Raw genomic sequence first — 13,662 nt, 5'->3', positions numbered from 1 at the left:
GTTGTGGATTGTGTTTGGAACAAAGGAAGAGGAGGGTTTCACAGGTCGAAACGGTTGATGGGGAGAGAGTAGGCCCGTGTCAACGACCGTTCTCTCGGTGTTGTTGGAGGGCGGTATTGACTGAATATAGGATGTCAGCAAGGGAAGTCTTTTGAAGCAAACCACGTACCGGAGACTCGACAGCAATATGTACTACTCTGGGTGCCGTCGTCGCTGGTCGTTGAGGGAGGGGTTCGTTCGGACGGCGGAATCCCGACGATGAGACAGGACGATTCTGGGATCTCCATTCGTCGGCGATGCGCTCGGGCAGCGTCATGCGAGGACGACGAGGGTTGGTATGGGGACGGATTTGCTCAGGAGGTACGGGGACAGGGGGGTGGGTCGCAGCGAATTGAAATCCTTCGTGGTAGCCGCGATGCCGGCCTTCGTCTCTCGCAACTTGGACGGCGCGCTCGTCCAGAAGGCGGCGGAGAGACTGGCGATAACGGTGCGAGCGCTCCTCGGCATCGGCCCGGGCACGATCGACCTCGTCCACGACCTGCTGAGCACGGAGAATCTCTGCCGAATATTAGCTATTAGCCAATGTCATCACCAAAAACCCCACCTTTCTGGGCGAGGTTGAGCTGGGCCTGCCAGAGACGAAGCTCGTGCTGTGTTCTGGAGAGCTCAGCACGGAGGGCGGCGACCTGGGCGAGGAGACGAGCGACGACGGCCTGCGAGTGCATTGGCGCACGTGGGAGTTATCGATCGGAGAGCTTTCCCACGGTAGGTGGGGCCCACATTTTCGATGATCCGACCCCGAATCGCCCGACTCGCCCAGCATCCCCCCCCCAGAGAGGCCGCTCGCCGCTGCTGCCCGCGACGACCGCGACGACCGACCGACAGTCCCGCCGCCTTGAATCCTCGTTTAACCCTCTTTGCACCCCCTGGAACAGCCCTATCTCGGCAGAGGGTCCTTATCTCTTCGCTGCACTGGTCCTTATCGCGCCGCTGTTGAGCGAGGATGTCCCACGGTTCCTATTCTTCTCACTCTGCTTCCATCATGACAGAGGACGAGGAAGACTGGGAGGACTATGTCAAAGGCGGATACCACCCCGTCAAGATCGGTGACTCCTTTTCCGACGGCCGATACACCGTCGTCCGCAAGCTCGGCTGGGGCCATTTCTCCACCGTCTGGCTCGCCAACGACACAAAGTATGTTTTTCTTTTTTTCACGTGCGCCGAGTATTCTTATCACAAAACAGAATGAACCGCCATGTCGCGCTCAAAGTGGTCAAGTCCGCACCGCGCTACACCGAAACCGCGCTCGACGAGATCAAGCTCCTCCAGCGCCTCATCATCTCCTCCACGCCCCCCGTACAACCGTCCCCCGACCAACCCTCCCCGCCCCCTTCCCCCTCCCAGACCCACTCTGGCCGCTCCCATGTCATCTCCTTCCTCGACCACTTTCGCCACAAGGGCCCCAATGGCGTCCACGTCTGCATGGTCTTTGAGGTCCTCGGCGAAAACCTCCTCGGCCTTATCAAGCGCCATCAGAACAAGGGCGTCCCCATGCACTTTGTCAAACAAATCGCAAAGCAGGTCCTCCTCGGTCTCGACTACATGCACCGCTGCTGCGGCGTCATCCACACAGGTTTATATCTACCCTTCTCTCGCTTCTTATGCTCATCTTCTCCCCAGATCTCAAGCCAGAGAACATTCTTATCGCCATCGACGACGTCGAATCCATCATCGAGGCCGAGCTCGCCAACTCGGTCAACGCCTCCTCTCCCCCCACAAAACTCGTCGGCGTCCCCCCCTCCAGAGGCCGCGGTGGCAACCAGACTCCCCGTTCCGAATCCGTCTACATCACGGGCTCCCAGCCACTGCCCTCTCCCTCCTCCTCCTTTGGCTCTAGTCCCATGCTCGATAAGTGGGCCTTCGGCATGAGCAAGATTGAAACCGCCGACGAATCATCCAGTTTGGGCGACAAAAACCTGTCTAATCTCAATCCCAATGCCTCCAAACGCGGTCCATCCACCGACCTCGCCGCAGAAGTCGGCAACGTTTCACTAGATACCTCCGCCGGTCGCAAAAACCCCATACCAGGTCCTTCACTCCTTTCCCAACAAGCTCTAAACACCTCTGACCCCGTCGCCGTTCCCATCCCCGCTCTCACCCCACATGCAGGTCGACCGGGCTCCGCCTCTGGCGTCTCAAGTTCAATCATGTCCGTCGACCCCCAGTCCGATTCCTCCTCCAGTGTCTACGAGTCCACAGAGCGCATCACCGTCAAAATTGCTGACCTCGGAAACGGTGCGATATCTCTGTTCTTTCTATCACACCGGTATTCATCCCAAAAACAGCGACATGGGTGGATCATCATTTCACAGATGACATCCAAACAAGGCAGTATCGCTGTCCAGAAGTTATTCTGGGTGCCAAGTGGGGCACGAGCGCAGATATTTGGAGTGTGGCATGTGTCGTCAGTCCTCTTCCGTCTATTTTGAAAATGCCGGCTCACCATCATGATTTAGGTCTTTGAGTTGCTGACGGGAGGCGATTACCTCTTTGATCCCGCATCGGGTCAGCGGTATAGCAAAGACGACGATCATATCGCACAAATCATCGAACTCATGGGCGAGTTGCCTCGAGGTGTCGCGTTTGCCGGCAAGTACTCTCATGAATTTTTCAATCGAAAAGGTCCGAGGATTATCCTTTTTTATTTCAGTTGATTAAATCTCTTTAACCAGGCGAGCTACGCAACATCAACAAGCTACGCTTCTGGCCTCTCGACGCTGTGCTACACGACAAATACCTCTTCCCTCGCTCAGAAGCGGATGCCATCGCATCCTTCCTCAATCCCATGCTTCGATTACATCCAGATAAACGTGCCAAAGCCACTGATCTGGTACATCATAATTGGCTCGACGGAATTGTCGTTCAAGGCGAAATTGACGTTATAAGGCGCGCTGAGGAAATGGAAAATGCCAGAAGAGACGTTTTAGCTTCAGTGGCTAGGACTTCGGCCACCGCGGATGATTTACCTAATGGTGCAGCAACTGCAGGGAATCCGAGTGAAATCGTAGGAACACGGGGCCCGAGCACATCAAAAGGGAAGAAGCGATTATCGGCCTTGACGCAGAGTGATTTGGATGCGATGAAACCTGTCGGAGACGTCGAGGATGGTGCAGATGCAGTAGGTGAAGGGGTTGAAGAGGTGCCCGACGAGCGAGAAGAAGATTTGGAACGGATGTCAAAACAACAACAAGAATCCCAGCATCATCGCCAGCAGCCGCCTATCTTATCGGCAGCCCCTACATCAAATCCAGGAAAGGAGAATTCAAGACGGAGCGGCAGCGGAGCTAGACGGGGTTGAGATGAATTTTCTTACCTTTTTTGCTTGATCTTTCTTAACGAGGTGGTGCTTGCATGCTATACCCTTTTCTTTCTCCTCCCAATTTTGCTCAGCCCCTCCCGCATCCATAATGTTGGTACTTGCCCTGCCCTGCATTTATAACACACACACACACACACACGCCTTTTTGCTTGAACCTTGTTCTCTTCACAAAGTCTATTCCAAGATATCCCCTCTATCTGTACTACCTCCATCGCCGTACGTTACCTCCTTTATTTACACCCTTTCTGCTGTTGTTTTTCTTTTACCCCCGTTCTCTTCCTTACCTTCCTGAAGTGAGTTAGTAGTAGTAGTAGTAGTAGTAGTAAATCTTGGAGCGGTGCCCCTTTAGAGCTAGCTCGGAGTTTTCTATATGTTAATATGACGTCGTGTAGAAAATGTTAAAGCGATTTGTCCCTCACCTTCAATGTAGCTTATTTTGGGGGATCAGAGGCGATACAAAGCATATTATATATAGTACAAAAAAAGTAAATCCCAATTTCAAGGACGTTGCCAAAACGCATCTATCCTTCCATTCACTTGCTTTTCCCATGTCACCCATCGCGGCGCCGGCTTTGCCCAATACCACACTTTCAACGTCCTCAAACTCGGGATCGTCCCAAACGAGGTTTCTGAGAGTATTTCGGCTTCCTGCTTCACCATCAACTCCTTTTTTTTACACTTGAATGGATCCTTGATTTGAATACCGATCGTGAGTTCTTCTAAAGTGTCTGGAATTTTATCGCGAGATTCTCTGAGACACTTGACAAATTGGTCGGGTCGGAGACACTGAACATAATAATGGGGGTCACAGTTTACGCCTAGGTGCTTCAGCGTTGCACCCTGTATTTGCGTCAATAATCCTTCAGGTCCCAATAAGGGTAGAGCGACAAAGTTCAAAGTGGTGATAGTATCGGGGAGGAGATTGAGAGTACCGAAGAGATCTCCTTCAATACAATCGCTTCTGTTGCTGGCATGAAGAGAGAAGTTGCTGGAGAGACATATAGTGATAGAGCGTAAATCATGCCTTGGCGAGAGTTGGTTCGAGAGAAAGAGTTGATTGACGAACACAAGAGGTCCAGTGAATGATGTTAATTTGGGGAGGAATGTCGTTGGGAAACGTGTATGAGAATCATGTAGATGTGAATGAGAAGCGACGCGTCCATTGAATTTAAGTACTTCGAGGTTTGGACAGAGCGACAGGACTGCAATGAGGTGACTGGAGCAACACGATTCAGTTGGAAATTCGAGATGAGTCAACCGCGTAAACGGTCGAATACTGTCAGCCATTTCTATGAGAGCCGTCTCTGCATATTCTTTCCCCGCCACGATCGACTTGAGATGTTCTGTTCGAAGAAAGAGTTCCGGATATCTTCTTCTAGGGGTGGCGTACTCTATAAAAGGTGAACTGTCCGTGAATCTGAGATCGTTGATGGGTATATCCAAGTTTGTCTTTGTCAATTCCGAAGCGAAGATGCACGACTTCAAAGCGAGAGTGAACGGTACAAGCAGTCTCTGGAGTTTTGACAGGACAGGTAAATTGATGTAAACCGAAACAAACGTGAAGCGACGTAAATTCGGGAATGCAGACGCGCAATCGGCAAACTCCCCTAGGACGATATCAGATGCCGATTGAACCATTTTGGTGTGTGGAAATGCAGAAAGGTCAACATGGAAATGACGAACTGCCCAAGCGATTCTTGGTGACTGCAAGAATGCTAAACTTTTTCTGAAACTGGCGGCTAAAGTCTTGAGTTGCCCCTTAGGTCGAACGACAAAATGCTCGAAAATAAACGGTTGGGCGTAGAAATAAAAATTCTTGTTAACGAGGCATATGTTGAGGAGCGCACGTAGCGGGAGTTGTTGAATTACCTCTCGCCATACGTCGAAAGGGAGCGTCATTGAGGACGTTTCGGCCGAAATTCGATCCTTCGGGTTGAATAAACTGGTGACCTGACGTTACTCACATCAATATCATTAATTATACCAAAAGTCAAAGCTACCAACCTGGTTCATGAAATGGAGAGGCATGGTCGGTGCAGGGCAAGCTCCCTAATTATAAACGCCAGCTTTCGAGTCATTTCATGTTCTGTGGGATGATGGAGATACTATATTTGAGCTGGTCAGGATCGATATAGCTTGTCTCAGAACAAACATGTTTACTAAGTCAACAACTTAATACGTGCCTGATCAATGCTTAGAAGGACTACCCGATATGTCGGAGGACGGAAGGAAGAATTTGAAGACAGTACGACATCCCCAGTGAAGGGTGGCATCACATGTGAGTCTCCTGACCGTTCCCAAGTCGTAACGCCGCCAGTTCGAAAGAAATAATTATATCATGATCTTCACAGTAGGCAATGGACCTTACCTAGTCATCTTCAAAGATTATCGGCGACCATAGAAGCATAAAAAGATGGTAATTGTCCATAAGCTTGTCCTTATTTACGTCTTGCTGCTTCAATCGACCGTCATAGCACACGTGTACAACTGGGTGGACTTTAAGAGGATACATATTGTACGGTTCATGCCTTTGTCTTGGTCCATTTCACTACGTCTTCATTGATCAATTGGTAACATTTGTTGGGTCTGGCTTCTGCAGAAGAGCGAACAATCACGACTTGAGCATTCGGTGAAGAGGTAAAAGCTTGAAAGAAATGTGGGGTACGAGATCTGGGGTACTCGAAGCTTTCTCCATTTGGTGGACCTATTTTAGTTTCAGTGATGTCTATCTTTCCCACGACTTTTCGCTTTGCTACCTAAACCTCTAAAACTGGATACTCGAGTATCCAGGGACATACAGAACCTACGTATCGTGTGCAACCATTATGTATTCAACCATCCGTAGCCCAATATCATAAACTGCAGATTTTTTGAGAATTTTGGCGATCAAGCCGCTGTTTATTAATGACGATAGAGATGCGAGATTGTGCTTGAAGTATAGAGCATGCATGTTACCCGCCAGAAAATCTATCTCTTGAACAAGAGATAAAGGTACCCTTTTCGGCTGCGTTGGCATCGCTTGTCTCTCTCCTCAGGAATGTATACCAAGGGGATCGAACGTCCTGTATGAGGCAGTTCTCCCAATTGGATAAATCCACTCGAATATTCCACTCATCCATACGCTGTCACCAAGAAGAGAGGCATCTCAGTTACGGATGATGGTCCGGCGGCTCCGGACATAATTTTAAGGAGAGTGTCTTGTGCCAGAGAGGCCATCGTCGAAGGTATTGTGTTTTGTGTGAGACGGATAAATTCAGCGTACCCTATGTGTGCGAGTGCCCCAAATCGGTTGATGTTGGTATTTGACAAAAATAATGAGCGGAGTAATCTGTTTGCCGCTTCGTGTTGGGTTTCAAGGATAATGATGTTGGCAACTGAAGCAAGCCTGAAAGGAGATTATCGCCATCGGCAACTTCGCGGTTTCGAGAGTTACGAGACAGAATTCCGAACTTGACCAAAATTCTTCCTTAGCCGGCGTACCAATACACCAAATCTTGGTTTTTGGGTCCCGGGCGCCCGAGAGGAAGATGGTCAATCTTGTACGCAGATGATCTTCCTAGGTTTATGAGTTCATACGGTAGGAATGCGAAGTACATTGAAAAGCGGAGAGGCCATCTCTCGCTCTTATGAGCCCTTTGTCCCAATTCCTAATCATGGACTCGCTCGCACCATTTTCGATCTTAACACCAGGTAAATTGAGGTATGATTGTTTGACCACCGAGCTGCAGCGTGCATGATGATTCTGGTGCCCTCGATTTCCTGCCTTGAATTGGTTGTCCAGAGGCCCGTGACCCAAAAGAGAGCTGACGGTCGGTGTTTTGGCATTTACAACTGTTATGGTTCAGACTATGCAATGGTTTAGTAATGGTAGCCTGTCGGTCATGAGCATTTCATACGGAAGTGCCAAAATGCGGCATCTGTGCATCATGATCGATTGATCAGTGGCGCTGCTGACCTGTTGATTATCAGGTCAGCCGTTACGGACTAATATCGGAGTTTCCCAGACATCACACCCAAAGACAATACGTAGGGCTCTGCTTGAACGTTGTAACGTTGAACACACATCGACAGCACCAGTGAGTACTGAATTCTGGAAAGTATCCAGAGAAACGCGCCTTTCTCAGTCTTTCGACGTCCCTCTAGTGACGACAAACTCACCCAAGCTCGTCTTACATCACGGCTCATCTGCCTTGGCCATCTGCCAGTCACCGCCCATCGTGCTTCCCAAAATCCTCTCATATCCAGAGGCTTTCAGTATCTCTGCAGCTCCCGGGACGGATCTCTGGCGGAAGCCACCTGCTGTGGATATCGACAATGCCCCAACTCTCCTGATCAATGCTCCCATCAGCATTCATAACTTCCATTCCGCTCGCGTCACCGTTTCAGCTAATTGGAATACTCTGTACGATCAAGGTGGCCTCGCCCTCTTCATTCCTGATGAAGATATGAAGAAGTTCCTGAAGACTGGCGTGGAGTTCGCTTTTGGTGAACCTCATGTTGGCACAGTTGCCGCCAGCAGATGGAGCGATTGGTCACTTGTCCCGGCTCTGGCCACTGGAAAAGTCACTATTCAAGTGGAGCGAGAGATAGATGAGAATGGCGAGAGGACTTCGAGCTTGTGGGTCTACTTGATTGACCCTCAGACTGGGAAGAAGAGTGGTATAAGGGAGGTTACTTGGTGGTTCCGACACGATATCGCGGAGAAGGATTCAGAAGAAAGTGCAGCGGCGCAAGTTCTCCTTGTTGGGTTGTATGCTGCGAGACCCAAAGCTCCTCAAGATCCAGGTAGAGAAAAGGAAGAGCTTGAGGTGAAGTTTGAAGGATTTGAAGTCACACTTTTTGATGATTGACAATGTGGCGATCTTACACCTACGATATGCTATATGCCAAATATGAGGAAAGATAAGGCTTACAACTAAGCTTGCACTTACTCCCTTTCTTTTTCAAGTCTTAGCATTAGAGAAAGGGTAGAGCATCGGTTTTAGGCATAGCTTCCGCAGGTTTTCTTTTACGTCTGATCGCTCATCCCAAGTTGCGGCAACTTCTTGTTGTATGTATAACATACTGCCAAATCCTACTACCAACATCACATCTCTCCCAGACGGGCACGACGGTCCATACGCATACCTATTTATGTATGCATATTGATCGGATGGGGAATCGTTTCAAGCTTGCAAGGTTCGGTACGTCGAATGCTCCAAGCACAACGCCCTTACCGGGGCAGAGGACGGCCACACTCGTCTAGGGTGGCGACTAGTGGCCATGTTTATTGGGTTGTATAGCCCATACATATGCTATTACTTATATTATGAGATAAATATGGATAAGGAAGCTCACGCTGAAGAACGTCTAGTACTGGCTACCACCTCCACCTCCTCTTCGTCGTATTCCCAAAGTCTCCAAATTCCCAACTATAACAATCCTAAGTGGGCACGACGTCAGAATAACGGAACAAGGGAAACAATAATAACAAAAGAGAAGCATACCATGCAAACACCATCTTCACCTTCGACCTCCGCTGCTCTTCTAGGTTTGGGGACAACATATGAGGCAGGGGCCCCGCCCTTCTCTCCATCACCTTTCCATTCCGCACTGAGTACTTGTTCAAGGACGACTTTAATTGGATGGGTTGATATTGATACGCCCCACTTCAACAAACCGACTGTATCATACTGTATTACTTCCCCCAAATGACATTTGGTTTCCATGGCGTATCCTCCGATGGCGCACCAGGAGCTGACGCCATTGCACGTACCCATGGCTATTGGCTATTAATAACATTATGAGTTGCGGCGGACGACTATGGATGTCATTGAAAATTGAACATACGTCGGCGGTGTGGTATATATGGGTTATGTGCTGTAGTGATGGCTTCAAACAAATATATATCAGGACCACCAAGATACTAGGGCGGCGTCTGACTCACTGGAGAGGGAAGGTGAAGTCGTCTAGCAGCCATGGCTTCGCCTGGAGATTCAAATGCGACAACCGGAGCTCCGAAAGTCAAGCCGATAAGGGACGCAAGGGCACCACCAAGGGAATGTCCTACGTGAGAGGCACAATGAGCGAAGAGACCCGATTTGGACAAGTGGCCACTGAACGCACCAATCACCCATATATTGGCTTCAGGGTACATGTAGGTGATGTTGTTATAAAGATTCTGACATGGACAATGAGAGGAAGGTTTATAATGAGATGGGATGGAGGGTGACTTACGATACCAACGGGATAGAACAAACTTTCTTCTTGTAAGGCATCTTCGATGCAAGTTTGTTCGCACCGATTTGAACCATTATAACATCCACAAACGGTACTCCATGTCGGGCCAACGCGTGCACAACAGCAGGAGAACAAAAGATTGTCGTTGAGTTTATCCTTTTTCATCGTTGGACCGCCACCGCCCGCTATCCATGGAGCAGAAGTGCCTTTGACAGAGACAACGACGGTGGAGTTGTCTTCGGATACGAATACATGTCCCCTGAATCCGTTATCGGTAGGACTCCAGCCGAAAGGATGAGACTATACAAGTCTGGATTCAAAACGCATTAGCATTAAGAGCAGCTCACGTACATTATTCCAACGGTCTTTAAGGTCGTACCATTCCGAGTCTTTAGGTTCCACATAAGCATTCGCAGTCATCTTTGCGAGAGTAATCAACACCTCTCTATTACTGACATCCGGACCCTCGACTTCGTCTTCCGACCAGGTTAAGGCGGCAGACTCACCGTACAGTCTCGAATGCCTCCGCGCTGACTGGAAAGAGCTAGCAGAAGTATGATGTATGCTCAACCGCCTAGTCGATGGTATACGAAGGTCATAAGAGTCATGGCCGAGCGCCTGTATCTGCTGCGGAGACTGCACGTCGGCGAAGAGTATTTCGCTGGAGGTCGCGGTGGCGTGAACGTGCCGGAGGTGGAAGGTTAGGGGTTTTGTTTCTGGAAAATGTTGCTTTGGCCATAGATATGTGGTGAGAAGCGTATAAAGGGCTCCAGGCAGGCTCAAGTACATCGCCGTCGACGAACAAGCTGTTCAGAGTAAGTTCTGTATATTAATCACGTGGTGTGACTATGAAGTACACGTGTCAATACATCCAACCCGGCTTGTCTTTCGGCTCCTTCTTCAAGGAGAAATAACGGGATCTGTTGCTGCGAATCGTTTATCAGAGGGGGATAAGACAAATCTTCGTTATCGAAGCAGTTCCTATCAACCAATCTACCAGATCTAATTGATATTTACTTACCGACGATGGTATTTTGTAGTCCTAAGTCCTATTTTTTCTGGCGGAAACCCTTTGACTGATACTTCCCTTAAGACCAGCATTTTTCGCAATCTCTTCCTCGGAGGCTGTATCGTAACATATCCTCCTTGACATTTTCTCGATGGCAAGAGCAGCATTACTATATCTGTTGGATTGGGCCCAGAATTCTACACTATTGACGATTATGGTGGGCCCGTGACACAGATGCCGGTGATTCGAAATGGTCGTGGAATCAAACGTTTCCATACTCAAAGAAGGTTTACATCGTATTGTTACTTGGAGCGCATGGTATTTACAGGAGCATAGGGATCGAAATATCACTGGTGAGCTCCACCGCAGTGCATCATTCCATCGAAAAACTTACTCATGGCACTAGCCTACTTATTTTATTATCGACGAACCCAAACTTAGGATTTCACGCGTTGGTTGATGAAGCTTCAGTGCTGACACTAATAGAAGCACTTGAAGAGTGGAGGGAATCAAGAACAGGCCCCTAGAAACGTCGTCACGCTGATCAAAGAAATTCGCTTGCGAGTGGTTTGAACTAATTAGAGCCAACTCAGATATCTGTATAAAGTTCAACAGACTCGCGCGCTCACCAACATGCCGAATACAGTTACTATCCTGTGGAAATTTTGCGTTTGTGCCTATTGATCTGACAACCGTAAGCAATATCCAAGAGCAACATAGTGACATTGGCCAGCAGAACGAAACTTAAAGCATATAAATCAACTACGTCATATTGGGCAACTTGTTTAATGAATATAAACGTTATTAGTACTGTTATCATCGGGGGCAAGTCAATGTATCATCCCACTCATCGGATGTACACCTTCAGCGACAACGAACAACGAGCTGGGGTCATATATTTGTTTAATGGCCCTTAATTTGTCGTAATGGTCGCCAAAGAATGACTTCTTGAAGTCCGGCTCGTATAACGATGCCTGCGATGAGGGTTATAAATTGGCATTAAACACTAGCATGGAAATACTTTACCTCGTTCATGTAGGTTGTTGAATCCGGAGAAATAGGATCCAAGGCTCTCACATGTCGTGCAACACCTCGCTGAATCTCTTCTATGGTTTCAGCCGAAGTACCTTCTTCCCAATTCCCTGACGTGTATACATGAGCTACAGCTTTTCTCCACCCCGGGTTAAGAGCAACGGAATCTGGTTCAGCACGCCCGACAGCTCCACCCGCAACGAAACTATTATAAGATGCCGTTATTTAAAATTTTCTGTGATAGGTAAATTTGCGTACTTGATACCAACAAAATCAAAGCTCAAAAGAAGCCGTGCTGTCTCTTCTGCTCTCTGCTCGGCAGCATTGCGGGATAATAGCCGGGATGCAAGTTCTACCAGGCCCCCGACCTCCTGGGCGTTCTGGAGCCCTGCATCATCGCTGGGATTGATGAGCTCATAAGGATTAGCAAAAGGTATAGTGGTAGCGAGAGCATTGGGGTCTTGAGTAGCATTTACGGCGAAATCAAAGAAAGGAAGGATGGTGGAATTGACATCTGCCCACGAGACATTTGGGGACATAAATCCCATTAATAGGCTCGTATTTGAAAGAGCTCCATAACCTCCCCAGCCTAAGTCGGAAAGCTTGGGGAAAAGCCCGACGAGCTCCGTGGCGACACTTGTCGCAGCATCCAGGGTAGGGAAGGTGACATTAAGAACGGACAAAATCATTGGAAGTAAATCATGTGTTTTGTAGGTCACAGAAATGACGACTCCCCAAGAACCTGCACCACCGCCTCTCAGCGCCCAGAAGAGGTCTTGGTTATGGTGAGAGTTGGCAACGGCATAATCACCATTCGGTTTCACAATAGTGAACTCGACAGCGTTGTCCACTCCTGCACAACCCCGGTCAGCAATGCATCTGATTTCAAGGCATCTGTGTCGAACTCACCTAGGCCAAATTTTGGAGAGAATGCGCTGTGACCACCACCCATGATCCAGCCGCCTGCAGCTCCAACGGACCCTGATGCAGAAATACCACCAACAATGAAGCGGTTGTTCTGAGCAGCAACGTCGTAAGCTTCGTGCCATTGAACACCGGCGCCCACAGTCAAGCCTGTTTATCATCGAACAATTAGGTTATAGAAAAGAGGAGCTGGCCGGATCGGACGAACCGAAAATAGCATCGTCCTTCGAACCGCCTTCTGGGATAAATTCGGCGTTATAAGTTATGTTCTTCAAATGATGTGTCCAAATCATGAAAGCGTTCCGTCCAGAGCTACGGCCGAGATAATCATGTCTAAAGGCAAATAAAGTCGATGGATCAACAACTTTACAGTGAAGATACTCAAATGGACTTACCCTGTATTCTTGACGACCAGCCGGAGGTTGTGCTGGCCAGCAAACTTCACCGCTGCTTGTACATCTTCCACCGTCCTAGCAACGACGCCAATGGGAGGAACATTCCCCTGCTCACATGGAATTCCGAGGGTAGTGTTGAGATAACAAGCACTGATAGAACCGTTTTGGAAGAGGTGAGACTCGAAATTGATATTCTCGTATGCACCAGGTTGGTCAGCACGCCAGATCGAGTCACGCAGATGGCTCTGTGCGTCGGAACAGTTACCAGATGGGTTGTCAATGGGATAGCAAGCAGTAGCGGGAGGTACGGGACGGAGGAGGGGTTGGGACAGATGGGAGGTAAGAGAGGTAAAGTCTTGCTCAGTAGGCCAACAAGGTTCGCCATACAGACATCGACATTTAACATCTTCCTTCGACTGCGCGAGCACAAGGGAGAGGAAGGGTATGAAGTCAAGCAAAGCGTGGAGTCTCATCGTGAGAGGGAGAAGTCAAGTCAGGTCTCTCAGTAGCTCTCCAAGGTTTCCATCGCCTTTATTTATGGCTCTTTCGCATTTAAAAGTGAATGAAGATCACGATCACCTGTGATGGCTATTACATGCATTGTGGCGACTGCGCAACGACTACGCACTTAGGTCATTCGAATGAATGACGGGTGCGAAAGCTGTGTTCTTTTAAATTGGTGCATTGAAGGTATCCAGCTATGG

The 13,662-nt window shown here is 48.8% G+C and overlaps 6 protein-coding genes across 6 annotated transcripts; 2 read left to right on the top strand and 4 right to left on the bottom strand.

Moving 5' to 3' along the window:
• Nucleotides 1–79: 79 nt before the first annotated feature.
• On the bottom strand, nucleotides 80–725 carry AGABI2DRAFT_115826 (hypothetical protein; the record flags this gene model as incomplete). The annotated part of the gene is made up of 2 exons (XM_006458748.1): nucleotides 80–558; nucleotides 605–725. The coding sequence occupies 2 exons, from the start codon at nucleotides 723–725 to the stop codon at nucleotides 80–82; spliced, it is 600 nt and encodes a 199-aa protein (XP_006458811.1).
• Nucleotides 726–1,034: 309 nt separating this feature from the next.
• On the top strand, nucleotides 1,035–3,627 carry AGABI2DRAFT_217668 (hypothetical protein). The gene is made up of 7 exons (XM_006458747.1): nucleotides 1,035–1,194; nucleotides 1,245–1,356; nucleotides 1,405–1,633; nucleotides 1,681–2,295; nucleotides 2,346–2,464; nucleotides 2,517–2,682; nucleotides 2,733–3,627. The coding sequence occupies exons 1-7, from the start codon at nucleotides 1,043–1,045 to the stop codon at nucleotides 3,356–3,358; spliced, it is 2,019 nt and encodes a 672-aa protein (XP_006458810.1). The 5' UTR covers nucleotides 1,035–1,042; the 3' UTR covers nucleotides 3,359–3,627.
• A 250-nt stretch (nucleotides 3,628–3,877) lies between these two features.
• AGABI2DRAFT_177018 (hypothetical protein) lies at nucleotides 3,878–5,544 on the bottom strand (the record flags this gene model as incomplete). The annotated part of the gene is made up of 3 exons (XM_006458746.1): nucleotides 5,384–5,544; nucleotides 4,770–5,329; nucleotides 3,878–4,367 (listed from the first exon to the last, which is right to left on the bottom strand). Exons 1-3 carry the CDS (start codon nucleotides 5,405–5,407, stop codon nucleotides 3,878–3,880), a joined length of 1,074 nt encoding a protein of 357 aa, XP_006458809.1. The 5' UTR covers nucleotides 5,408–5,544.
• A 1,836-nt stretch (nucleotides 5,545–7,380) lies between these two features.
• Nucleotides 7,381–8,479, top strand: AGABI2DRAFT_190996 (hypothetical protein). Its single transcript, XM_006458745.1, has 2 exons — nucleotides 7,381–7,455; nucleotides 7,523–8,479. Coding segments are annotated over exons 1-2 (708 nt in total). The 5' UTR covers nucleotides 7,381–7,454; the 3' UTR covers nucleotides 8,230–8,479.
• A 259-nt stretch (nucleotides 8,480–8,738) lies between these two features.
• Nucleotides 8,739–10,387, bottom strand: AGABI2DRAFT_115822 (hypothetical protein; the record flags this gene model as incomplete). Its single annotated transcript, XM_006458744.1, has 7 exons — nucleotides 8,739–8,801; nucleotides 8,866–9,147; nucleotides 9,209–9,250; nucleotides 9,306–9,424; nucleotides 9,485–9,539; nucleotides 9,596–9,898; nucleotides 9,950–10,387. 7 exons carry the CDS (start codon nucleotides 10,385–10,387, stop codon nucleotides 8,739–8,741), a joined length of 1,302 nt encoding a protein of 433 aa, XP_006458807.1.
• Nucleotides 10,388–11,361: 974 nt separating this feature from the next.
• Nucleotides 11,362–13,431, bottom strand: AGABI2DRAFT_200700 (hypothetical protein; the record flags this gene model as incomplete). Its single annotated transcript, XM_006458743.1, has 6 exons — nucleotides 11,362–11,581; nucleotides 11,634–11,844; nucleotides 11,898–12,492; nucleotides 12,549–12,713; nucleotides 12,772–12,896; nucleotides 12,959–13,431. 6 exons carry the CDS (start codon nucleotides 13,429–13,431, stop codon nucleotides 11,438–11,440), a joined length of 1,713 nt encoding a protein of 570 aa, XP_006458806.1. The 3' UTR covers nucleotides 11,362–11,437.
• Between the last annotated feature and the right edge of the window lie 231 nt (nucleotides 13,432–13,662).

The sequence above is a fragment of the Agaricus bisporus genome (genome assembly GCF_000300575.1).
Source record: "Agaricus bisporus var. bisporus H97 unplaced genomic scaffold AGABI2scaffold_2, whole genome shotgun sequence".
In the NCBI taxonomy this organism is placed as follows: domain Eukaryota; kingdom Fungi; phylum Basidiomycota; class Agaricomycetes; order Agaricales; family Agaricaceae; genus Agaricus; species Agaricus bisporus.
The sequence above is the reverse complement of the archived record's forward strand: the minus strand, read 5'-3'. Positions and strand labels throughout refer to the sequence as shown.